Source organism: Canis lupus, chromosome 10 (assembly GCF_011100685.1).
Source record: "Canis lupus familiaris isolate Mischka breed German Shepherd chromosome 10, alternate assembly UU_Cfam_GSD_1.0, whole genome shotgun sequence".
Lineage (NCBI taxonomy): Eukaryota > Metazoa > Chordata > Mammalia > Carnivora > Canidae > Canis > Canis lupus.
This window is the reverse complement of record NC_049231.1, coordinates 47,078,072-47,105,328: the sequence shown is the minus strand read 5'-3', so window position 1 is coordinate 47,105,328 and position 27,257 is coordinate 47,078,072. Positions and strand designations below refer to the sequence as shown.

Here is a 27,257-nt window from a genome sequence, read left to right as displayed (position 1 = left end):
GGTGTCTGGTTCCATGGCTTCCAAATGGCACTGCCAAGATCCTAGAGCATTTTTTCTAACTTGGGTCCCTATTAGGAGTTGTTCTCTGGCGTCCATTTATCCTTGTGGGTGTTTCAGGTGCCATGGTAAGCAGAAGCTTCTTTTGGTACTTAGGCTTCTAACTTTTGTACCATATAGAGTTTTTATTTTATTTATTTATTTATTTTTTTATAACTATACATGGCTTTTTTTTATTTTTATTTTTATTTATTTATGATAGTCACACAGAGAGAGAGAGAGAGGCAGAAACACAGGCAGAGGGAGAAGCAGACTCCATGCACCGGGAGCCCGACGTGGGATTCGATCCCGGGTCTCCAGGATCGCGCCCTGGGCCAAAGGCAGGCGCCAAACCGCTGCGCCACCCAGGGATCCCCCATATAGAGTTTTTAAAGGAGATCCTTTCTCCTCTTCCACTTTCCCATCCTCCTTGCCCCTTGTATTATATTTATATATAATATATATAATAATATATATTATATATATAATATATATAATATAATAATTTATATATGTAATAATTATATATTATATATCTACATATATTATATATGTATATAATATAATATATAATATATGTAACGTATATAATATAATATATATAACTACATATATATAACTACATATATATATATATATATATATATATATATATATATATATATAACTATGACACATTCCTGGCAAACATTTTGGGAATATCTCAAATGTAGAGGGGTATATTATAGCACCTATATGAAAGACTTAGTCCTTTGAGATAACTTTAAAACATTTTTGAATCTTAACTACTCTAAGGACCTGTGTATATACATTTTTGATGGCATATCTTTGTAGTACATAACTTTATTTCTCACATAGTCTGTTGGCCTTTTTTCTTGTGGAACTACATATCCAAGGTCTTTATATTATATTTTTACTGACCTCAGATGATAAACAAATATATTTTAGACTTCAAAGGCTATTTATTGTGTTTCTTAGTAATTGTTAGTTAAGCAATTCAGGGATTTAACTATTAGTTACCAAAAAATGGCTTTTAGTTGGTTCGTTCTAATATTTATTTAGATTTAAAATTTTGACCACTATCTTTTAAGTTTTTTAGGTCACAGAAAATTAAACATATCAAATGGCAAAGAATTTAAACTAAAAGAAACTGGTATTTCGGGATCCCTGGGTGGCGCAGCGGTTTAGCGCCTGCCTTTGGCCCAGGGTGCGATCCTGGAGACCTGGGATCGAATCCCACATCGGGCTCCCGGTGCATGGAGCCTGCTTCTCCCTCTGCCTGTGTCTCTGCCTCTCTCTCTCTCTCTCTCTGTGACTATCATAAATAAATAAAAATTAAAAAGAAAAAATAAAAGAAACTGGTGTTTGAATCAGTATGTTTGATAACTATTAGAAATGAATAGATTCCCAATTAAAATAAACATTGATGTACCTATAACCAAATTAAAAATTAAGCTTAGAGTGATCTTTTCCCTTGTATTATACAATTTTGGAGCAATCATAATAGAATTAATATTATTGAGCAGTGAAACCCTGAGACCCAGTGTGCTGAACATGCAGTTTGACAACTGTGGAATTGGGATGAGGACCCATGTCTCCTGACCTCAGCCTAGTGCCGTTCTATGTGTGTTACAGTGAACTTCCTTTTTTCTGTCTTTAGGACATGCATGTGGGTAGATGTTTCCATGAGATACAGGTGTGGGAGCTCTGATGCAGAATTTCTGAGACTGATGTGATCACTTTATTTTCCACACATATACATGGATTTTCACCAGGAATAGCCTGGTGGATTTGTACTTTTGTGTGAATTTGTATTTTTTTTTCCATTGAATTAGCTGAATGGAAAGGGGATGGGGAAAGTACAGGACTATGCTGCCCAGGTAAAATAAGCTTCAATGTACAAAAAAAAACCTTTGGTCTATATGGAAGTAACAAAGATGATCTGGCCATAGTTATAGCAGAATTTCTACAGGAAAAAGCATACTTTTGCTGGAGAAAGAGGTACTTAAAAAAAAAAAAAAAAAAAAAAGCTTGGGCAGCCCCGGTGGCGCAGCGGTTTAGCACCACCTGCAGCCCAGGGCGTGATCCTGGAGATTCTGGATCGAGTCCCACGTTGGGCTTTCTGCATGGTGCCTGCTTCTCCCTCTGCCTGTGTCTCTGTCTCTGTCTCTCTCTCTCTCTCTGCGTCTCTATGAATAAATAAATAAAATCTTAAAAAAAAAAACTTTATCAATGTGGAATTTCCCAACTGAATTATTTTCAAAATCCTCATTACTGGAGCTGAGTAATAATAATCAGTAATTATTATTAAAAAAAAGTCTAACCTATATTCTGGGAATAAGGGAATTAATACTTATATTGAGTTATACTTATGTGGCAGGCTCTCTTTTTAAATATGTACTATTACTTCAAACTGAACTATTTCAGTGACAGTTACTGAGTCTGTGCTTTTTCTAGGATTCAGAGAAACTACAAGGCTTATTCCAAGCAGCATTGGAGCTCAGCTCAAGCACTAAACCATACGACTGTGTGACAGCTTCCTACCTGTTGAACTTCTTAATCTGGCAGGATGTCCTGCCCTCATCTCTGTTTGACTCCTTAAAAACTCAGCAGACTGCATGCGAAGATGGCGATAAGTCTGCTATTGTGGTGGAAAGGAACACATTAATGGGTTTGTATTGAATAAATGACCTTTTGCTGTTGCTTATCAAAACCAGTATCTTACTCTGTCACTACTCATTTAGTTAGCACAACTAGCGGTTAAACGTTTGTTTGTTTATTTATTTATTTATTTATTTATTTTTTATTGAAGGGTTTACTAGCATATAAGAATACTGTGAATTTCTCTTTTGCAGGTAAATAGTGTACTCAGCTATAACACTGTTCCTAAACAGAGGGTTCATGTTAAATAAGTAGATTATACAAATGTACATTAATAAAGCTCTTATTTAAATAGGACCTCTTTCTCTACCAAAAATGTAGTGGTTTTTTGGCAAAAATTTTACTATGACTATAACCAGATAATCTTTGCTATTTCTATAAAGAGCAGAGTTCCTTTGTCTATCAGGTTTATGTTTTAACTGACTGTTAACACCCCTGCCTTTTATTCTTCTCACACAGCCAGTTCTAAAACCTAGTTGGTTGGCTTAGGTTTAGTGATTTCCAACAAATATTTATTGGGGATTCATGTGCTTAATTTTGTGCTAGTACGGATGCCCGGGTGGCTCAGTGGTTGAGCATCTGCCTTTGGCTCATGGCATGATCCCAGAGTCCCGGGATTGAGTCCTGCTTCGGGCTCCTTGTGGGGAGCTTGCTTCTGTCTCTGCCTCTCTCTCTGTGTCTCTCATGAATAAAAAAATAAAATCTTAAAAAAAAAATTGTGCTAGTAAATCTTCATTTTGTAGTTGGATTTTTGCATGAATTTTGATATGGACTTTTATTTAAGAAAAAAGAGAGAGCGAGGTCAGATGCAGGGAGAGTGTTAAACACCGTTCTCTCCAAGATGGTAAAAAATGCCCCAAGAAAGACAACTAATAATGGGAGAAAATTAGGAGGCCATGGGTAGTTTTGGTGGAAATGGGGTTAGAGAGGTGACAGTGCCATGCCATGGAGGATGGCACTTGTCCACTCTAGTTGCTTCAGGGCTAGATTTAAAAGGAGATCCTGATACTTGACAGGAAGAGGTTTGCACTTAGGGTAAACTGTTCATGTACAGGCTTTCAAATTCAAGTCATTTAAAAACTCCATGAAATATTTCAAGCATTCAAAAATATTTAAATATTTATAAGATTTACATGGTAAGAGTATAAATATGTCACAAGTTTTATTCCCAAGCCAGATGATAATATTAAGAAGTACAACAGCACCCATATTTTTTTTTTAGCACCCATACTTTTATTTTTTTTATTTTTTATTTTTTTTGCACCCATACTTTTAAAGCTTATCTTCTATCCTAGCTCCCTCTCCCTGCCATATAATTACTGTCCTGTGTTTTATGTCAGTCTTTCATTTTGTTTTTACCAAGATTTTTATCACCCATGTATATATTGTTAAACAATATGTTTACTTTTACTTGATTTTTGAATTTTATATAAATAATACCATATGTATTTTACAAATTTACCATATTTTTTCAATATATTTTCCTGTTGATTGACTTCTTTTTTCTAAATAAATAATGCTGATGTGAATATTCTCGTATATATTTCTTCTAATAGATATGTCTAAGAGTTTATGGTAAACAAAAAAAAAGTAGAATAGCCTAGTCATAAAGTATGTGCATCTTCAACCTAACTAGACAATGCCAAATTTTTAAATTACATTCCCACCAATAAATTTTGAGAGTTGTGGTGTGTTACATTTTATCATCATGACTTGCTATTGTCAGATTTTAAATATTTGCGGAATATAAAGGTATCTTGTGGTTTCATCTTGCATTTTTCCAATTGCTAATGAAATTGAGCATCTTTTTTATGTGCTTATAAGCCATTCATTTTTCCCCTTCTGTGAAATGCTTGTTCATGTTCTTTTGGTCTTCTGTAGGGTTGTTTGTCTTTTTCCTATTGATTTTTAGGACTTTTTTGTATATATTAAATGTTAGTAATTTACTGGTTATACACAGTTCTAAAATTTATAACTCTTGAGTGGTTCGAGGAGACATTGACTATGCTGGGATAATTGGATAGTTACATGCAAAAGAATGAAGTTAACTCACCTACTTAATGCCATATACAAAAATTAGTTTAAGATGGATCAAAGACCTAAATGCAAAAACTAAAAACAATAAAACTCTTAGAAGAAAACATGAGTATAAATCTTTGTGATCTTAGATTAGGTAGTTTTTTCTTAGATCTGACACCCAAAGCACAAGCAGAGAAAAAATAGATAAATAGGACCTAATGAAAATTTGAAACTTGTGTTTGTCAAGGGTGCCATTAAGAAAGTGAAAAGACAACCTTTTGAAAGGTTGGGAAATAGGGAAACCTTTTGGAAAGAATGAGAAATATATTTGTGGTTCCTTTATCTGATAAGAGACCTGTATCTAGAATATATAAAGAATTTTTATAACTCACTAGTAAAAAGTGTATAGCCAAATTTTAAAATGTACAAGGAATCTGAATAGATATTTCTCCATAAAAGGTAAATGTGAAAAATAATCACAGGAAAAGATGCTCAACATCATTAGCCAGTAGGGAAATGCAAATCAAAATTACAGTGAGGAGGGATGCCTGGGTGGTTCAGTGGTTAAGCATCTGCCTTGGATTCAGGGTGTGATCCTGGAGTCCTGGGATCAAGTCCCGCATCGGGCTCCCAGCATGGAGCCTGCTTCTCCCTCTGCCTCTCTCTCTTTCTCTCTCACGAATAAATAAATAAAATCTTAAAAAAAAAATTACAGTGAGGAAGCACTTCACACCCAGTAGGATGGCTATAAACAAGAAAATAGACAACAGATGTTGGGATGTGGGAAGAGTACAGCCCTCGCACACTGCTGGAAGGAATGTAAAATGGTGCATTGGAAAACAGTCGGGCAGTTCCTTGAAAAGTTAAACATAGTGTTACCATAAGACCCCATAGTTCCATGCTCAGGCTGCTGTAACAAGACACCATAGCCTGGGCAGCTTAAACAATAAACATTTATCTGTCAGGGTTCTAGAGGCGGGGAAGTTCAAGATTAAGGTGTAAGCAATTTCTGTTCCTGGTGAGAATCCTCTCCCTGGCTTCAAACAATGCCTTCTTGCTGTGTGCTCACATGAAGGAGTGAAAGCAAGCTCTGATCTCTCTTCTTCTAAGGACTATAATCCTGACATGGGAGTCCTACTCTCTCATGACCTCATCTAAATGTAATTTCTTTCTAAAAACTCCACTTTCAAATATGGGCTTGGGGCTTCAAATAGGAGTTTTGAGAAGGACACAAACATTTTAGTACTGGGCACATACTAAGAGAAATGAAAACTATGCCCAAACGAAAACTTGTATGTGAATGTTCACAGCAGCATTATTCATAATAGCCAAAAAATGGAAACCACTCCCTTGTCCATCAACTGATAAATGGATAAATAAAATGTAGTATATTCATATGATGAATATATTCAGCCATAAAAAGGAATGAAATAGTTGTACATGCCATAATATGGATGAACTTTGAAAACACTAAGTGAAAGAAGCCAAGTATTTTATGATTCTGTTTATGTATATCTAGAATAGGCAAATCTATAGAGACAAAAAATAGATAAATATTTGCTTAGGGCTGGAGAAGGTGAGAGGTGCAGGGAGGGGAGTGACTGACAAAGAGTGAGGGTTTATTGAGGTGGGGAGGATTAATGTTCTAAAATTCATGGTAGTGGGATTCCTGGGTGGCGCAGCGGTTTAGCGCCTGCCTTTGGCCCAGGGCGCCATCCTGGAGACCCGGGATCGAATCCCACGTCGGGCTCCCGGTGCATGGAGCCTGCTTCTGCCTCTGCCTGTGTCTCTGCCTCTCTCTCACTGTGTGCCTATCGTAAAAAAAAAAAAAAAAAAAAAAAAAATTCATGGTAGTGATGATTGCGTAGTGTCTGTGACCATTAAAAACCATTGACTTGTACACTTTAAATGTATAAATTACATGGTATGTGAATTCTATCTCAAGGAAGCCATTTAAAAACAAAACAACAACTGTTCAAATAGCACATGACACATGGGCCTGGATCTGATACTCAGAGTATATCTAGGAGGACTGATTCAGAGTAAATGATGAAAATGGATCCAGGAAGTTAGAGACAGACACAATCTGTCTTAACTGGAAATGCCTAACAGGCTAGATAACTTTGAAAGATCTCTTTTTAATATAAAACCTCCAACATGGGTGCCTGGGTGGTTCAGTCAGTTGGGTATCTGCCTCAGCTCAGGTCATGATCCTGGGATCCTGGGATTGAGTCCTGCATTGGGCTCCCTGCTCAGTGGGGAGCCTGCTTATTCATCTCCCTCTCCTCCCCTTCCTGTGCTTGCTCTCTCTCTGTGTGTCAAATAAATAAATAAAATCTTAAAAAAACCCCAAAACTCTGACAAAGTTTGGTTGATATCGGATGTTTTGTGAGGACATGTAGCTATTCCCAAATTTACCACTGTGTTTGTAAGCTGGCATTACTTTGGATTTTTGTTTGCTTTTTTTAGTTATCAAATGCTTGTTGGAAAATCTTGAGGAAGAAGTATCTCAGGCTGAAAATTCTCTGCTTCAGGCAGCAGCATCATTTCCACTGTATGGGCGAGTCCACTGTGTAACAGGAGCTTTGCAGAGGTTATCTCTAAAGTAAGTATAGCCACAGCTCTCTCCTGAGCACACATTTGAGCTTTAAACTCCTATTGGAATGTGTCCTGGGAAAGGAATGGATTGCCTTAAAGGTAATTAAAAATTAGATTTTAAAATGTACCTATATACACATATTTTTAAAAATTTAAATACTGCATAGATTGTACAAATTTGAAACAGATTTACCTTCTTTGATGTATTCATTTCCATTTAAGGATTTTGAATTTTGCTTTTAATGTAAATTTCCTTATTGCTCTTATTGCAGCAACCTGCAGTTGGTGAGTGAATGGAGACCTGTGATCGAGAAGCTCCTTTTGATGTCATACAGGCTTTCTGCTGTGGTGTCTCCGGTCATTCAGAGTTCCTCTCCAGAGGGCCTCATCCCAATGGACACTGATTCAGGTCAGCAAATGAAACAAGCTAGAATTTCTGTATTTTTTGTTTATTACCCTCCTTCTCCTGCAAATCTTTCCTTTGGGAAGATACAGAAGCTAACTAGGTGGATCAAGAAATTATTTATTCTGACTAGTGATAATTCTACCACTTTAGTAATGTCTTTAACTCTTAAAAAAAGAACCAAAACAAATAAATAAACCAGGTGGTCAGCAAGGTACTTCCTTTTCTGGGGTAAATTGGATTTTCTAATATTGTCATTTCAGAGCACCACCTACCAGGTAGCTGCTGGGGCTGGGAGTGTGGGCACTATAAATTAGGGAGTTGGGGTTTAGTCAGAGATGGCAGCTTGTTAGGAATCAGAAATTGGCAAAGAGCATTTGACATACAAAGACCATTTAATTAAAAAAAAAAATAGAAGGAGATACTCAAAATGCCCTAAATTGAACTCATGAACTTTCATCTGCCTTTTCCCTCCCAACCCCTGTGTCTTTGCAAATGGGCCTCCTGTTTGTTTAAGTCAGGATCCTAGAACTGTTTGACATCTCTCTTTTGTTTCTTATATCTTGCCTGTCCTCATGTTCTTTCAGTGGTACCCCTTAAATATCTCCCAAATATGTTTTTTTATCTGCATCATCTTACCTTACTCCAGGCTTTTATCTCTCTTGTCTGGATGACTCCAGGGGCCTCCCAACTGGTTTCCCCCCATCTACTTTTAGCTCCTTCCATTTTCTTTTTATACCGTATCCGCAGCAATCTTTTCTACTTATGTAATTCATGTTACACATAATCTCTACTTAACCCTTGTGCTCTATGCCACCCCATGCCCCTTTTTAAAAATACTTGAGTGACCTCAGACCAGGTCCTGTAGTAGTTGGGCTCTTTGCCAGTCTTGTCTCTTTTTCTTCCCGAAGTGTTTTTCATGGAGTTGTTGCAATTTAAGAGAGATTTTATCAATATTTTCCTCCCTTGTCCTTAACAAGTGCCTGGTAGAAATAGGTACACAATAAATATTTGTTATAATGAATAAATCAATGAATGAGCAATTACTGAAAGTGATCCCACTCAGTGCGTGGGATGTCATAGGTGGCATATATATACCTGCACTGTAACAGCCAGAAGGGATTGGTTGTGAAAAGTACACATTTGGTGTTGAAACAAAGTTTGTGAATGCATTTTGGAGTACAAGTGAGAGGCTTGTATTGAAAACACTCTGAGCATATCATAAATACCCAACTAAGTAACCTGGAGTTGTATGTTTGCACAGAATGTTTTGTTCTTTACCAAAAATGAATTGGCAGATTGGTGATGGTTCATGATACTAAGACACAGTTACTTGTTTATTTTAGCTGGTAGTCCACCGAAATTTGGTGATTTAGTTTTCCTACTTAAACAGTACTTGGGAAAAAGGAACATCCAATCTGAAAGCTAAGATTTGGATCAGGCAAGTACCAGTATATTCTGGATGAGAAATCTTGAGTATTTGTCACCTACAGAGTATGCTAAAATTCTGTTTATGGTTAAAGTTTTAAAATATCTGTTGGTCTCAAAAACAGTCTGTGGCCCACAGACTTTTCCTTGATTTTGCTTTTCTTTTCTCTTCTGGTTGTCTCCATTTCTGTTTCTGTCCCACATTATCCACCATGCATTCTGAATTCCTTGAAATCTTTCCTGAAAGCCATAAAAATGAATGGGTAAAATTTTACTCTGATCATCCTTTCTTTCTTAGTCTTTCCATGGTTTCTATTTGGAGCCAGTGTTACTTTTTCATGGCTGTCAAAATTTGTTTTGGCAATATTTCTTGGAAGCCACAAGTGAACATAAGATGTTGGTTGAATCATCATGACAGCACTTTGGGTCTTTGTATCTCCTATAAGACCTAAAATGTAAGTGTATTTAATAGGTATATAAAATACCTGTTCTTTGATTTGTTAATTGATTTCAGGTGACTAGCCGTTGTTTTTTTTTTTTTTTTCTTAAGCCGTCTGAGCCTGGCTAGCTCTTTATTACCTTGTTAGCTGTTCATTCCCTTAGCCTATGTTACTGAACCTCTGCCGTGAGCCAGTTTCTGTTGTAGGCTCTGGAGACTCAGCAGTAAACAAAATGCTACATTTGCAGAGCTTAACATTTCCTAATCCATTGAGTGCTTAAGGAATAAAAATGAAGTTCAATATAATACTAGGACTTATAAATCATACTTAGAAAGCAGTATATTACCTAATGCATTTCAAAGTCAGATTTGAAGTCTGTATAACATTCCTGGGCTATAAAAGATTTTTTTCTTTATTTTTAATTGAAGTATAGTTGACAGTCCAATATTGTATTAAAGATTGTTTAACATCTGTATAACATTCCTGGGCTATAAAAGATTTTTTTCTTTATTTTTAATTGAAGTATAGTTGACAGTCCAATATTGTATTAAAGATTGTTTTTGTTGTGGTGGTTTCTTACCTCTTCATACAAAATTGCCTGAAGTTTAGTTCTTTTTTCACATGCTTGAGCACCATATTTGAGATTCTTGGACAACACTAAGAAAAGCAATGTAGGGATCCCTGGGTGGCGCAGCGGTTTGGCGCCTGCCCTTGGCCCAGGGCGCGATCCTGGAGACCCAGGATCGAATCCCACGTCGGGCTCCCGGTGCATGGAGCCTGCTTCTCCCTCTGCCTGTGTCTCTGCCTCTCTCTCTCTCTCTGTATGACTATCATAAATAAATAAAAAATATATTTAAAAAAAAAAAAAAAAAAAAGAAAAGCAATGTAAATGAGATGGTGGTCTTTGTCCTATGAAGAGTTTCTGGTGGTTGTTTTGTCCTGTCTTTAGCCAATGTAAAATTTTTACTGCATTTTAAAAGCACACTCAAGTGTCATGAAGACCATATGTAAATAATTTTCTCATTATCTACCCCATGAGTCCCTTCTAATAGACTTGATTATCAAGTATTAAAAATTATAAAATTTGGGCAGGCGCAAGCCCGGAAGATGGTGGCGGCTGGAGCTGGCCGTCTGAGGCAGGCAGCGTTGGCCTTGCTGCTCCGGAGCCCGCGCCTGCCTGCCCGGGAACTGTTGGCTCCGGCCCGGCTCTATCACAAGAAGGTTGTTGATCATTATGAAAATCCTAGAAACGTGGGTCCCTTGACAAGACATCAAAAAATGTTGGAACTGGATTGGTGGGGGCTCCAGCATGTGGTGACGTAATGAAATTACAGATTCAAGTGGATGAAAAGGGGAAGATTGTGGATGCCAGGTTTAAAACATTTGGCTGTGGGTCTGAAATTGCCTCCAGCTCCTTAGCCACTGACTGGGTAAAAGGCAAGACGGTGGAGGAAACCTTGACCATCAAGAACACGGACATCGCCAAGGAGCTCTGCCTTCCCCTCGTGAAACTGCTCCATGCTGGCCGAAGATGCAATCAAGGCTGCCCTGGCTGATTACAAACTGAAACAAGAACCTAAGAAAGAAGAGGCAGAGAAGAAATGAGCCCTCAATGAAGTGTCCAGCAGTGTCTGACACCTGCCACGCGGTCACTGTAGGCGTTCAGAAGCCCCTCACACTACAGTAAAACAGCTCTGAGATGCACAGAGCATTTGCTGGTCACATGGTGGCTCTACTGCAAGAAAAATACAGTTTATTCGTTCCAAGTCCTGTGCTTTCTTTCATCCCACTTTATCGCCTTAATCCAGTTTGTGTATATTTTGAATTGTGTGCATGGCCTCAAAACTGAAATCAATCACGAAGTCTCAAGTGTGGTTAATCCACAAAGTGCGCAAATACCTAATCTCACCTGAATCTATCTTGAGGAAGATTACTAGTAGAAGGCCTTGGTATGATTATTTGATAGAACCAATTATTGTACATAAAACATTTACATATATAATATATATAATAAAGGAACGTAAGATCAAAAAAAATTATAAAATTTGGAGCACCTGGGTGGCTTAGTAGGTTAAGTGTGGGACTCTTGATTTTGGGTCATGTCATGATTTCAGGGTTGTGAGATGGAGCCCCGATGAGCATGGAGCCTACTTAAGATTCTCCCTTTTCCTCTCCTCCTTCCTCCTCTTCCTCTCTCAAAAAAAAAAAAAAAAAAAAAAAAAATCCCAAGGGCCAATACTCCAAAGGGAAATCTGCAGGGGCTGTGGAACTGGGGTTTATGCACTCCTTTCTCTCTCCCTCAGAGTCAGCAAGCCGCTTACAGACGATTCTAAATGAGATTCAGCCACGAGATACTAATGATTACTTCACTCAAGCCAAAATACTCAAAGAACATGATAGCTTTGATTTGGAAGACTTGAATGTCAGTGTGCAGAATATTGGTGCTTCTGCAGAGGTCAAAGGTAGCATGTATAAAGTAAATATTGTAATATTGTAATGGAGATTTCAGTGACATAATGTACAAAATGTGCTTTTTATATATTAAATCAGGCTGCAGATGTTTGCAGAACATTTCTAGAAAGTAAAGTCTTTGAGCTGATCAATGATTTATTTTGGAGAATAAGTTCTAAGACTTTTCCCAGGAAATGGTGCACCCTGGTGCAGTATATAAGGTGCTACAACAGAAAGCCTTTGAGTGCTAACACCTGTCTTGGCAGTCAGGTGGTGGAAGAGCAGTGACGCTTCGTCAGCTTGGGTGACGCGCTCTGTCAGCTTGGGTTCCGGCCCCGGTCAGCTTCTCCCAGTGGTGTGCTTCGTTGTCTGCAGTGAGGGTCCTTATAGTCAAGCAGCCTTGACTTAAGGGAGATCAGCCTTATTACCCAGTAAAATGTGAACTGCTCTGTTGTATCAAGCCTCCAGAAGTTGTGTTCTTCTTGCTTGTTTTCTCATTATTTTATTATTTTCTATAATGTTATAAGAAGTCATCAGCAGTAATATCTTAGTGACTTATTACATATTCTACAGTCTCCACTAGATGGAGATATTGTCATAAAAGTTTCTCTTTGTGATTTTTTTTTTTAAATTACACACTATAACATCTAAATATATGCTTGTTGTAATAGTTTCAAGCAACCCAGAGGTAAATTTGAATTAAAAACAACTTAGAGCCTTAATTAAAATTTCAATTCAGTGTTTACATTTTATCTTTAAAAAAAGAACAAAAAAATAAAAGTCCTTCATTTACTCCCCATCCCACTTCTTCCCTTTTGAGTGTTGTATGTGCTTTTCGGTCTGTTCTGTGTATTGATGTATATGTACATTTATTCTTTTAGTTTAGTGGGCTCTTAACACAAATGGTATTATAAATATTGGTTTGTTAACTTGCCTTTTAAATTGTCTTGGATTTTTTTTTATGTTAATACTAAAATATTCTAAAAGCTAGAAAAAGAGAGTAAGCATAATTGGTGCTTATTGGCTGTGGAGCTTAAATATATTTTGAAAGAGAATTTATATTTTCTTTTGATTTTAAAAGTTTTATCCTGCCCCTTTACTGATATAACAGCCACCTTCACCAAGATGTATAATGAAGTATATTTATTATAGTCATAATGTATGGATGACTAAGAGGCAGAAAGAGTTCGTTTCATTAATTTCTGAAAATTAGAAATTAATTTTGAAATGGTATTGTGTTTTATTTTAAAATTTATTTTGAAAATAGTATATCAAATACTTAGCATGATTCTTACTTGGAGCACATGCTCAACAAATGTTAGTTGTTTTCTCATGAATAAATGTAACAATTGGTTTGTTTGAGCAGGTTATTCTTGGGGAAATCATGAATAATCTTATTCTAAGAAACTTGGAATGTGAGTAATCAAGTGTCTAGTGTTGCAATCAATTTTTTTTTTTTAAGGTAAAGAAAGAAAAACATGTGATGTAACTGCTCAGATGGTGCTGGTATGTTGTTGGCGAAGTATGAAGGAAGTTGCTTTACTTTTAGGCACACTGTGCCAGCTTCTCCCCATGCAGTCTGTGCCAGAATCTTCCAATGGATTATTGACAGAGGAGCAGGTAGGGTAGATGTTTATTCCACCTGCTATAACTTCGGTCATATAACTCAATTTAAAAAAAGATGAGTTTTGAATTTTTCTTTAATACAATATACAGATGTCAACTGAAGAAAATTCATGGTGGTATAGAAATTAGACCTCGTAGTACATTTCACAACTGTGGCATTTTTAGAACTATTTTTATTTTCCTAAATTATAAATATTGTAGATTTTACCTTCTAACTTCAGTATTGTCATTTAATTTTTTCTCCATTTAGCACATATAAATTTAAATGACATTGTCTAGTTAGTAATATCCCACAAACCTCTTAAATTTCACGAAGGAAAAAATGTAATATATTGGTTGATTATGGATTCTTGTTTCCCACTACATTGAAATAAAGTTGTAGTCGCTTTGGTTTTTTGGCTGACTTTTATTTTAAGACCACAAAGTCAGTTCACCATCTGGGACTGTTCAAGTGACTTGAGTGCAGTGTTTACAAGAAATTAGCTTACCACAAGCATTTCATTTGGAAATATTTTAGATTTATTAGATTTCTGTTTTTAATTGATTCCCTCTTCCTTTCCATATGGTTTCAACAAATCTATTTCCCACCATTTTCCAGCAAAGATATATAACAAATACTTTCATTTTTAACCTTTTTCAAATAAAGATAATTTTTCCCCTAGGGAGTTACAACATTTAGGAACAAAACAAATATTGTAGTACGCTAAATGCTGATTATTTCTATAATAACCATGTGACTAGTTCCATGGAAATAATGCTAATATTTTTATTCTCACACTCTCTGCAGCCATGTGCTTGCATCTGGTTAACAGCTGGGCCTGTGATGTTGCAAGGCCCTGAGACCAGCCGAGGGGAACAGTACACTGCCGGCATCATTGTGTTCCTTATTCTCTTCCAAATCAAATAGGCGTCAGTGTTCTAGAGTTACTTGTAGTCATTGCTGGTGACTAGCTGGAGTGCCAATGCCAACATCTTTGCTGAGGAATCCAGCTATGATTAATGATTACTTCACTGATGTTCACCATCTTACTAAGAAGTAAACATGTGCTAGAATCTCTTTAGTGTTCAACTCTTCTTTTCAAGGACAAGTTTAAAACATTTAGTTTTTTGGGATTTGTTGAATAGTGTTTAAAACAAAAATTCAGGGAAACATATTTTGCTTTTACTGTAGTTGAGAAAGACCTGAAAGCTTCCTGTGAAAACCATCTGGCCTTGACATCTTTTACATAGCATCCAAGTCCTCTGAATTTATGTAGGATAACCTTGTTGAATTGAGAATTTATATAAAATAAAAGAGATGTTTGTAAACAAAACAAAACAAAACAAAACTCCCAAAACTGAACAGCAACAATAACAAAGCAGAGAACTCTTCTATTGGCTGTTTTCTTGAATAAAAAAAAGAATCTCGTTTTTTTCTGTAAAATATTAATTTCTTTCCCTAGTGAGATTCAGTCATTTTTCCATGTTGCTGTTCATGTGGTGCCATCACATTTTTGGTTTGCGAAGAAATTAACTGCTGAATGAGCAATCAAGAGTGTACCGTTCCAACTTTGAAACCCTGCCGCCTATGGAAGACTTTATTCTGGTGTCTGATGTAACTAGAAGAAATGCCTCCGTTTAGGAGCATTTAGTCAAAATCAGTCATCAAGAAATTAGTGTTATTCATATAGCTTGAGAATTCCTACTTTCAAACCTCGGATTTTTTTCCGTGAAATCCTTTTAAATTAAAAATACTCCCTTGTACTTAAAACTTTGAAGAGTTAAAAATATGTATATGACAGAGAAGAACATGATTTGCATTGGAGTGGCTGGGCCATCCTGAGGTCCACTATCCTTCCCAGAGCACAATCACTCTTACAACACTGCAGCTTGTGTGCACCTAGCAGCAAAACTAAGAATTTAGGAGTCAGTATCTTAGGTGATTGGTGACTACAACAGACGTGCACAGACAGAGGCAGCAAAGTGACGTAGAGGCAAAAGTCACTTTGGGGAAGAATCTGGGACTTGCATTTCTTATTCCCAAGAATAATAACAACTGTGCTCTGCTTTTCTCTCAATGGTTGAGGAGGCTGTTCCATACCTAACCTAAAATATTGATAGTCAGCTTCATGCTTCTTTTACTCTCCATTTGCCCGTCACTCTTGAAAAAGCAATATGATTCTATTAAAATGTGAAATCGGATGTCTCAAATGTAGACAGCTGGGAGAATTTCTTTTGTAGCCCGGTGCCTTTAATCCCATCCTAGTTTTAGGGCCATTTGTTGAAGGGATGACCACTGAAATCCTGCATACATGAGGGTGGTTTCTAACCAGCTCACAAACCGTGAGATACATTTTGAAGATTACAATTTGCTGCAGTAGGAGAAGGACTGGTGCCCATTTGCAACTGAGTATTCCTCGCTATATTCACAGACTGTTAGAGCTGGAAGGATCACAGGGATGATAGGATCCAGCCCTCCTGTACAGGGCCAGGCTGAAGCCCTCAGGTGTTACCTGGTTTGCCCAAGATCACAAAGCTGGTTTGTGGCAGTTAGGGGACAGGAACCCAGCTCTCCTTTCCAGCCTGTGTTCAGATACGGCACAGTACTGCCTTTGTTCTGAGCTGCTCATTTAATTTTTCTTTAAATTTAATTTTCCCTGCTCCCCATACCAACCAGACTTTTACAAGCAACAGGACAGTAAGGTAACTTGCTACTGAGCTTTTTAGCAAATGATTCATTTCCCTAAATCACTTCTTGTGAAGCAGTGTGTCCTCCACGGCTTCAGCAAGAGGAAAATGTGTTCATTCAGAGGCATGTCTGACTTTCCTCCTGCAAGGTAATCACCTAATGAAAGGTTCTTTCATAATGTCCCTGTATAAGAGGCAGAGATAAAACCAACTTTGAGGGATGTAAGTTGAGACCCTTAAAGAGTGGGCAGTAGGAGCAACCTTATCTCACAACTTCCTGGCTGATGTGTGTTGTCTAGGTTTCAAGCTGGACGTTTTGCTGATGGAGAGCTTTTACTTGACACATTTTGTTGGTCCTCTTTCCAAGGGATATTGGATACCTAGTGCCTACTGACTTTTTTAAGCAATTTCCTCTATCTAGAGTATCAACTCATATATATTTCCTCTAATATTCTTAAAAAAGAAGCTTTGGGGTAGATTTTTCATATTTGCTTTCCCCTTCCTAGTAATTATCACCACAGAAATCACCTGAATAAAAATAATTGCCAATGGTTAGAAGTTAGCTACTTTTTAAAAATTCCTACTGTAGATTTTGTTATAATTTTTATGATGTGCATGGCTAAATGGGTTTACACATTTTCTCAGTGTCTTTCATTACTGTGTTAAATTTTCTATAATGGGGGATCCCTGGGTGGCGCAGCGGTTTGGCGCCTGCCTTTGGCCCAGGGCGCGATCCTGGAGACCCGGGATCGAATCCCATGTCGGGCTCCCGGTGCATGGAGCCTGCTTCTCCCTCTGCTTGTGTCTCTGCCTCTCTCTCTCTCTCTGTGACTATCATAAATAAATAAAAAAAATTAAAAAAAATTTTCTATAATGGGCTGCAACAGGGGATATGTGTATTAGCATCTATAAGTCTTAAACTGCCTTTTTTATTTTGCCAAGTTTTATTTTTTAGAAATTATGAGTAAGTATTCATTGAATTGTACTAAATGCAGGTTACCAATTTTAAGCTGTGAAATGGATTTTTTTTTTTTTAAAGATTTTATTTATTCATGAGAGACACAGAGAGAGAGAGAGAGGCAGAGACATAGGCAGTGGGAGCAGGAGGATCCCTGCGGGGAGCCTGATGTGGGACTTGATCCCAGGACCTTGGGATCACGAGCTGAGCTGAAGGCAGGCACTCAACCACTGAGCCACCCAGGTGCCCCCGAAATGGAATTAGACACATCTTTTAGTCACCTGTTTATTGACTATTGTACTACAAGGGTGTTGTGGGAACATAAAGAAATGTAATATGTGGTTCTCTGACCTGGAAGGGCTTAGAAATGTAGTAAGGGATACTATCCAAGACAGATTCATTTTAAAAAGTAAAGGTCATCAGTTAAAATGACACATGGCTAAGAATTTGCTAGAAAGCAAAGAATAAACTGCTGGTAAGAAGATGTATAAAAACCAGAAAACTATTTTTTTTAAAGATTTTATTTATTTATTTATTTGAAAGAGAGAAGGAAGGGGGGGCAGGGCAGAGAGAAAGGGAGAAGCAGCCCTGCTGAGCAGGGAGCCGATGGTAAGGGAGGGGGCTCCATACCAGGACCCTGGGATCATGACCTAAGCCTAAGGCAGACGTTTAACCAACTGAACTACTCAGGTACCCCTCAATACCAGAAAACTATTATCTCTGTTGTTATTACATAGGGGAGCAATGTTTGGGCTTTGAAGAATCCTCACTATTAGTAAGAAATACCTATTGTAGAGAATGTACAGTTTGAAACATTAATTATCTTACTGTTATGTAAACTTTTATAAACTGTTCTATTTAACCAAAGTGGAATTAGTGACATTCCTAAGTTTGTAAGAAGTGGTTGTGTCCTAAAGTCAAAATTAAGGTTAAGAGATTAAGTCTCGGGGATCCCTGGGTGGCTCAGCAGTTTAGCACCTGCCTTTGGCCCAGGGTGCAATCCTGGAGTCCTGGGATTGAGTCCCATATCAGGCTCCCTGCATGGAGCCTGCTTCTCCCTCTGCCTGTGTCTCTGCCCCTCTCTCTCTCTCTCAGTCTCTCATGAATAAATAAATAAAATCTTTAAAAAAAGAGATTAAGTCTCACTACTTGATGATACAAAATAAAAACAAAAATGGACATTTATTGTTGGCTAGTCTGCCAGGTACTCTTCTAAATGCTTATATGAAAAAAAACAAAAAAAAAAAAAAACCAAAAAAAAAAAAAACAAAAAACAAAAAAAATAAATGCTTATATGTGTAATCTAACTTATTTCTCAGAATAATCCTTTGAAATAGGTTCTAATTTTATCCCCATTTTACAGATGAAGGAACTGGTTTAATTAGCTTATATTAGTAAGGTAGCTGAGTAGGGTTCCTGCACTTAGCCCTCCCGGCTCCAGAGTATCACAGCTTGACTACCACATGTGCTTTTTGTAGAAACATTTCACCAGTACTTAAAGCCTCATGGGTTGATCTAACTTTATAATGAGTGGAATTAGCTTTGATTTTTCAGCTGTATTTCTCTCAATAGATAGAGGACAAATTTTTAAAAATGCATTTGCATTTGCCCTTTGTGGGTTTTAGGCCCTAGATGAGCATTTAGCTCCTCTAATTTGTCCACTGGTGAATTACAGATGCCTAGAGACAGGGAAGGTAGCTCTTTTCCCCTGTGGAAATGTATGCCCTGTAAAACTAGAAAGCATGTTAATTGGCCTTAGAAATAGGTTTTGGGATGCCTGTGTGGCTCAGCGGTTTAGCGCCGCTTTCAGCCCAGGGCCTCATCCTGGAGTCCCCAGGGTCAAGTCCGACATCGGGCTCCCTGCATGGAGCCTGCTTCTCCCTCTGCCTGTGTCTCTTCCTCTCTCACTCTCTCATGAATAAATAAATTTTTAAAAATATTTTTAAAAATAGGTTTTATGAAAATTTAGAATGAGGATCTGCAAATTTAAAATGATAGTGACTAGAATTTAATTTTAAGAATAGAAATCGGTGCCTTTTTTTTTTTTTTGGCATTTTTACCTTAATTCCCTTTTAAAAGTCTCCAGATGTGTGTTATTCATTAAGAAAATACTTTGTGAAAACCTCATCCATGTTTTTGTGAACTTTAGATTGGACCTGAGTGGCATCTAATAAAAAGACGATTGGGTCAGAGTTTTCAGAGCATTTTTACATTTTAAAAATAAATTTTAAAATTCTATTTCTGATTCTAACTATTGTCATTAATTTTCTAAGTTGTTTGGACCACATCTGTTGCTTGTAGTCTGATTATCCAGTGGGAGGTGTTAGCATGGCTCTTTTTCCTGTCCAGTTGCTCATAGACCACACTGCCCTGCTGACTCCTCCTACCCTTGTTAATGGGGTCCATCCCCAACTTGCAACCATCTCTTCCACTGTTTTCTAGTATGAAACCTTAGAGTCATTCAGCCAGGCCTGCTAAACTTCTGTATATTCTGTGTTCATTCATAGAAAGATCTAGTAAAGTGTCTGGCAGATAGCAGGTAGTTAATAAATGTTTATTCATTCCTTCTAGTCACCCTTCTCATGCCCCTTCTCATGTTAGTTACCCTCTTCCATTTTGGTTCACCCACGTGTATCCGGTTCAAGGTCTGAACATGAAGCTTTTGAAGCTTCTTGTAATAATTAATTTCCGGGGCAGAAGGATCTTTCATTTATTTTTTTAAAAGACTTTATTTATTCGTGAGAGAGAGAGAGAGAGACAGACAGACAGGCACAGACAGAGGCAGAAGTAGGCTCCATACAGGGAGCCTGATGCGGGACTTGATCCTAGGTCGCCAGGATCACACCCTCGGCTGAAGGCGGCGCTAAATTGCTGAGCTACCTGGGCTGCCCGGATCTTTCATTTCTTGGAGCTGTTAGGTGTCTGGTGGGTACCACTCAGCATATTGGTTTTGTCTGAACTGAAAGCCTCTTGAAGACAGTTGTCTTGTTTTGTTCTTCCCTATCTACCCTAGTGCTAAGCTGCTAAGCATTTGATTAGGTGCTAAAGAAATATTTACTGTCTGATTAATAGACATTGTATATTCTCTTCAAAGGCAAAAATTCATAGTATTACCTAGGTGAGTTTGTTGGGAGATTATGTCCAAAATGAAATGAGGGAAAACTATCTACTTTTCACTTGTGTCTTTAGAACCTCATTCTGTTTCCTGAGGCTAGGATTACCTAAAATTCAGGCCCACCCTTAAGAAGACCATCTACTGGTCACACTTCTGAAATCCTTGATTTTATTATATGCTTTTTGATTTAGGACCCTTTAAGCAGTTAGGATAAAGGAATCTGAAAATCAAATTTTTGCTTAAGAACTAGATAGTGAAAAAAAAAAAAAAAAAAAAAGAGCTAGATGTTGGGGCAGCCCGGGTGGCTCAGCGGTTTAGTGCTGCCTTTGGCCCAGGGCCTGATCCTGGAGATCAAGTCCCATGTCAGGCTCCCTGCATGGAGCCTGCTTCTCCCTCTGCCTGTGTCTCTGCCTCTCTTTCTCTCTCTCTGTGTCTCTCATGAATAAATAAATAAATCTTAAAAAAAAAAAAAAAAGAACTAGATGGTGAACTCTAGTAATTTCACAGAGAAGCACTTTAATAGCTAACATTTGTGTTTTCTTGCAGTATGTTTTACTATCTAACATTTTAGAAAAAGAGAATTGAAGAAGTTAGACCCATCTTTAGGGCTTCCTGTTTTTATTTTCTGTGGCTTAAAAAAATACCTTACTGGAAATCTTCTTTTATTTCTCTAATAATAGAAATGATAGTCATAACAAATTTGCTAAGTGGAGTTTCTTCTGGTCCCCATTTTTGTAGGATTATTGAGCATTAGATCTAGCTTGGGGGTTAAATTCAGATTTAAGGCTTGATAATTCTGGTCAAAATATGCTCTGAAATTACTGGATTGAAGAGAAAATGATCAAGCTTGCCCTGACTGTGGTTTTGATAGCTAGTAGTATGTGGCTCTTAAAAAATATGAAAAATTAGAAGTATCATCAGATCTTTACCTGAAAACTTGAGCTGAAGAACCTGACCTGGCATTCTTGGGTTATTTAAAGTGTTAGGTTTTTTTTTTTTTAAAGTGTTAGGTTTTTAAAAATCCTATTATATATTGCTTTTCTGATTCTTTGTTGTTTTATGTCTGATTTTTATTTCTCTAAATGTATCACTTGTTACCTCTCTATAATCAAATATATTTTGAGTATGGAGTACATCTTTACTTATCCTCTATTTGGAAACCTAGAGACTGAATTGGATTATAGGTTATGGGCCTGTTCTGAACTTTTAGGTTTATTAACTTATTTTAGTATGCAACATTCGTGACAAGTACTATTGTTATTCCTAGTTTATAGATGAGGAAACAAAGACACTTGCCAATGGCCAAATGTTTAACTATACCTTGTACTGTGTACTATCTCCAATGTGTGCAGAGCACTAACCTATTCACTGTGCTGAGGGAGAAGGTGTTCTAGGTAAGCATATCTGAGCTGTCTTAGGACAGCTTGCCTTTCCACCGTACTGTGATCTGCTGGGGAGACTTGAATCAATAGAGCCAGTTACAGCTTTGGTTCTGAGCTTTATACAAAATTTGGATTTTCTAAAGTTGATAGCCACCAAATATTCCTGGTATAAAAATATAATTAGCCCAGTTTACCAGTTAATTCTGTGCAAAATCTCATCAACAACTAATTGTTAGTCATGCCTTCTTTAAAATAAATTGTCACATTTGTTAATTTGTCTGAACTTGCATGCAGAAAGGCAACATGTAAGAAAGTAATTAGGTAGCATTCTGGAAAATTCCATAGTTCTGACTCAGAGTGAAGCCTGTCAATTTTCAATTTTCAGGAGTCCCTTTGCACAAATCTTGCATTGCCATTAATAATTATATGTTTCTAAAAGGTGATTACTAGGAGTTATTGTTTAATGGACTGGAGTTTCCGTTTGGGAAGGTAAAAAAGTTCTGTAGATGGGTAGTGCTGATGATTACACAATAATATGAATAGCCTGAGTGCCACGAAACCGTACACCTAAAAATGGTAACAATGGTAAATCTTGAGTATATTTTAACCACAGTAGAACAAGATTTTTTTTTTTTAACACAAAAAGGTAATTATTTCACCCAGGCCCAGATGAGTGAGGGTTGTCACTTTGTGTGATTTGCTGTTGATGTCGGGTGATACAAGCTAACAGAGAAAACAGCAAGGTTTGTGAAGCTGGCATAGGGAGGCAGCTCTAGTTTAGTAGTAAAAAACGGCCAACGGGAGCCAAACTGCCTGGTTGTATGTACCGGCTCTACTACATACTTGCTGTGTGACCTTGAATAAATTACTTGGCCTTTCTGGGCCTTGTCCCAATTGAAAAGTGGGGATGGTAAGAGTGCTTATTTCGTGGAATTACTGTGAGGATTAAATGTGATAATAAAAACACTTAAAAAACTACCGGTCACAAAGTAAGTGCTAAATGGTTAATAAAGAAAGATCTAGTTCTGAGTTCTACATGATATTACTGACATAAATATATCTATAAATGTAAGTAAGTATAAATCACACATTTATTTTTTATTTTGTTTTAAAGGTAAAAGAAATAGGGGATTACTTTAAACAACACCTCTTACAGTCCAGGCACAGAGGAGCATTTGAACTGGCTTACACTGGCTTTGTGAAACTCACTGAAATACTAAACAGGTAAACAAAACAAATATCCTTTTGTGTATGTTTTTAAAAGACTAAGTGTATGAACCATGAATCTTTTGATGTTTAAAAGAATAAGAGTTAGTTGGCTTCAAACTCTTGGAAGAAATTGTTTTCTTAGGTTTCATTGTATGATTTACTGCAGATGATTGAGTGAAATGTCCAAACCAAGTTGTTCTCTCATTGAAAGGTGATTTGAAGCAAACTCAAAGATTTTGCTAAAAATAGTTTTGAAGTTACCATTTCATTTCATTGAATGAAATGACTGTTTTGTATGTTTGAAAATTACTTGGCATTTGGAATAAAATAAGCCTTCCAGTTTTTTGGATTTGTGTATATTACAGACAGAGAAACACTTAAGGATTTTGTATTTTTCTTCATAATTTTATCTTATAGAAAATTGTAAAAGAAAAGTAAACAGGCCAAAACCTATCAAGGGTTTTTCCCCCTGGAAAAATACTTAGGTAGATTTCATATATTTAGCCAAATGTATTTTTTTGACGTTATAGGTGCTGATAATTTCATTCATTCATATAATAGATTTCCTCCAAAGAGCTTGTAAGGAAACCTTAAATTATTTAATGACTAAGTGTTCATGGCAAGTGTTCTCTAAATAAAAGGTAGTATTTTCCAGGAAAACATTTCCATTGCCTGGAAACTTTTTGAAATGAAGCAGAGTTCTGCCAGTCTTGTAGCCTCAGCAAACATTTTATTTTGGGCTGGTAAGACATCTACTCCCTGAATATTTTTGAAACTTTTTTTTCACACTCCTGGTAAAAACATTTATAGAGCATTTTGCAGTTATGGGCTGCACAGAACATCTTTAAATGATACATTATAAAATGTCCCTGAGGTTAAAATGCTGATCTTGAAAATATTTTATTATCTTTTCAATTCTTTCTTTCCAGTGTAGACATGACTTAGGAATATTTTTTCTCATAACACAGCACACTTCATTCCCTTCAAATCAGTTGTCAAATATATTTTGAATGCTAGTTGTGTGCTTAGTACTGTGTTTGGTTTGAAGGATATAGGACTTCTTTATAAGACAAGGGTCCTCTTCTTTTTTTTTTTTTTTTTTTTTAAGGGTCGTGTTCTTAAAGAGCGTATTGTTTAGTGTAGGAAATAAACAGGGATGAAATTCAAAATATTTAATAGATGGTGCGTCATGAGTACTGACTGACCAGAACAGACACTGGCTGTCAGCACCCACATTGCTATATGTATGGATGTGTGTTAGCTAAATACCAGCCTGGAAAGTAAGACCAACACACTTGGGCAGCCCTGGTGGCTCAGCGGTTTAGCGCTGCCTTCGGCCGGGGGTGTGATCCTGGAGACCCGGGATCGAGTCCCATATTGGGCTCCCTGCATGGAGCCTGCTTCTCACAATGCCTGTGTCTCTGCCTCTCTCTGTGTCTGTCATGAATAAGTAAATAAAATCTTAAAAAAAAAAAGAAAAGACCAACACACTTGAGCAAGATAAACAATCCAATGTAATTGTCAAAATTTTACTGAAATTTACAAATTCTGTAGGAATATAGTGAGAGAAAGCAACAGAGGCTGGTAGGACTTAATGGAGGAGGTGGCATTTATGCTAATGCATGATCAAGGTTTAAGTAGATATCAGGAGAAAGGAAGAAACTTTTGAGCAGATGTACAGAGGCTAGAATCAGAATGGCATATTGTTAGGGGAGTGAATAAGCCATCCTTATTGTGGTGGTGGTGGTGGTGGTGGTGGTGGTGGTGGTGGTGGTAGTGCTGGTGGTGATGGTAATGGTGTTAGTAGCCAATACCAAATAACTGGATAGATTGAGACCAAATCAAGGATGTTTAGAAAGTAGGTTTGCTGTAGTGGGGAGGGAAAAAGACATTGAACATTTTTTATCTGAAATAGATGATAGGAAGCATTGTAGAACAGAGAAATAGTAAATTTTGACACAGCGTCTTAGTTCTGTTTATATTCATTCCATTTATTGGCAGTGAGATTGTTTAAAAGTTAATCTCCTTAGCTCTGATCTCTCTCCCCTAAAGTAAGGAAAAGAGGAAAAGAATAAGAAAAAGAATATTTTCCCTATTGACAGCTCTCTGGCTGTTGTTATATAGATGAAGTTTGCATTATAAAACTTTCTACAAGTGGAAAACATCAGTGAGATTGGTGCTGATTGTGGTGTTGGTGTGTAAAAGTAGTTTTCCAGTTGGAACTACTGGGTTAGATAGATTGTAATGGCAGATTATAGTGAGGAGAGCCTGGAATCAGTTATAATGATCTAGGTCTAAGGTGACAAGAGCTTCCTCTGTGGTGATGGCCTTGGGAATGGAGGGAAAGAACTGGTATGTCAGTTAAAATTTAGCCCCACATAGTAACAACTCTACTTACAACTTATTGATGCTTTGAAGGAAGCTGTGGATTTTATTATATTTATAATATACATTTACATAATGTATTTCATGATTTTATGTGTCAAGAATTAGGGGCATGGCTCAGTTGGGTGAATCTGCCAGCATACACTAAATACAGTATGGTGGCATAGGGCTGGCAGATGAACTGGTCAAGAGGATCGAGGATGGCTTTATTCATATTATGGCACCTTGGTGGGATAGCTGGAAGATTGGGCCAGGTTGGGACTACATGTGGTCTCTGAGCAGGACAGTGTTAAGGTAGTTGGCATTCATGTGTGCAGCTGGCTTCCCCCAGAAAGAGTTCTGAGAGAACTAGGCAGGAGAGGCACAGGATTTTCTTTTCTTTTTCTTTTTTTCATGGTCTTTTCTGACATAACCTCAGGAGTCTGATAGCATTGCTTCAGTCACATTCTTCTGGTTGTAAGTGAATCTTAAGGCCAGTCCAGATTCAGGGAGAGAGGAATTAGACTCCACTATGTGTTTGATGCTGAAGTGGCAAGATTGTGTTGCTGAAATACATGTGGGATGGGAGATACTGTGGTGGCCATCTTTGAAAAATGCAATCTGCCACATGAACCAACTGAATGTGAGTGATGGAGGGCACCAGGGAGTCCATGATTGTTTCTATGGTTTGATTGATGGTGACCAGAACAATGGGATTAATGTTAACAAAGACAGGGAAACTGAAAGAGGGAATTAGTTTGATAAAGATGAATAAATTTGTTTCGTATGTGTTGTATGTGAGATAATAATGGCATATCCTGATGGAGATATTTAAGTCAAACTTGGAGATAGAGATTAAGTTTGGGAGATATAACAGAAACAGAAATGTAGGTTTAGGAGCTGTCACTGTAACCATCATAGTTAGGAGGATTGTAGTCTTTAGGGGACAGTGTAAAAGGAGAAAAGAACAGAGGACCAAGGACAGAGGCTTTTGAACAGCTGTATGTTGGGTGGTTGAATGGTACAGTTGAAGGTATTCCAAATAAATGGAACAGAGAGACTAGGCAAGGCCCAGTGCCCAGTATCTCAGGCACTCCTAATCTGCTTTAAAAATCTCTTCATGGTTGTCACTCTTGGCTTTTAACCTGTTACAAGTTCTCAACTGTTGCTTCCAAACCAAGTGGTTCTTGGTCTCTTTGGAGACATTTCAGATCTGCTGAACAGAATGTTTTGCAAAGAACATCTTTACAATGTGTGTGGCTTCCTTTTGTTTGGCTTTTATTCTTAAAAGAAAATGTGTTTCTTTTGGATCCTTTTGAAAGCTTTTTATAACCTCTTAAGTTATGAAAAAGTTATTTTTCATACAACTTTTTAGAAGTTTGCAAAAAGAAATCTGGGCTTTCATGAAAATCCACTGAAATGGAGGCCAACTGCTGGCCACCTCTTGAACTACAGCTGTGTTGGGAAGGAAGCACTTGAAGAGATTAATGGATAAATAACTGAAGAGTTAAACATGAGCCACATTGTTTGAATTGGTTTTTAATAGGATTATTCAAAATGTCTTCAAATGTAAACTGACTTCACTATTAAACAATCATCTAAGAATAAATGGGAATGGGAGATGCTATTTTTCTTTTTCTGGGAACTTTTCAAAAGCAACATTTGCACATATACACACATAAACAGTATATTATTTTTTTAAAATATGATTTTTGTATATTGTGCTTTCTATTTAGAATTTGACGAAACATGTATACTCTGAAAACGTAAGTACGTGCCTACATATTTGATTGAAGTGGTTAGGTACATTCAAGTCATAACTCGAAGGTTAAGTTTCTGATGAAATTTATATTTGCTTGTTTACCCTTTATGACCTTTGTATTTTAAGTTGTTTTTTCAG

The 27,257-nt window shown here is 37.1% G+C and overlaps 1 protein-coding gene and 1 pseudogene across 1 annotated transcript in view; both read left to right on the top strand.

Moving 5' to 3' along the window:
- Positions 1-27,257, top strand: part of THADA (THADA armadillo repeat containing) — a 327,437-nt gene that overhangs the window by 37,013 nt on the left and 263,167 nt on the right. The window contains 6 exon segments of the mRNA NM_001109959.1: positions 2,494-2,707; positions 7,186-7,321; positions 7,587-7,723; positions 11,889-12,047; positions 13,499-13,656; positions 22,899-23,008. Of these exon segments, the coding sequence (NP_001103429.1) occupies positions 2,494-2,707; positions 7,186-7,321; positions 7,587-7,723; positions 11,889-12,047; positions 13,499-13,656; positions 22,899-23,008 (914 nt within the window).
- On the top strand, positions 10,412-11,631 carry LOC100686765 (annotated as a pseudogene).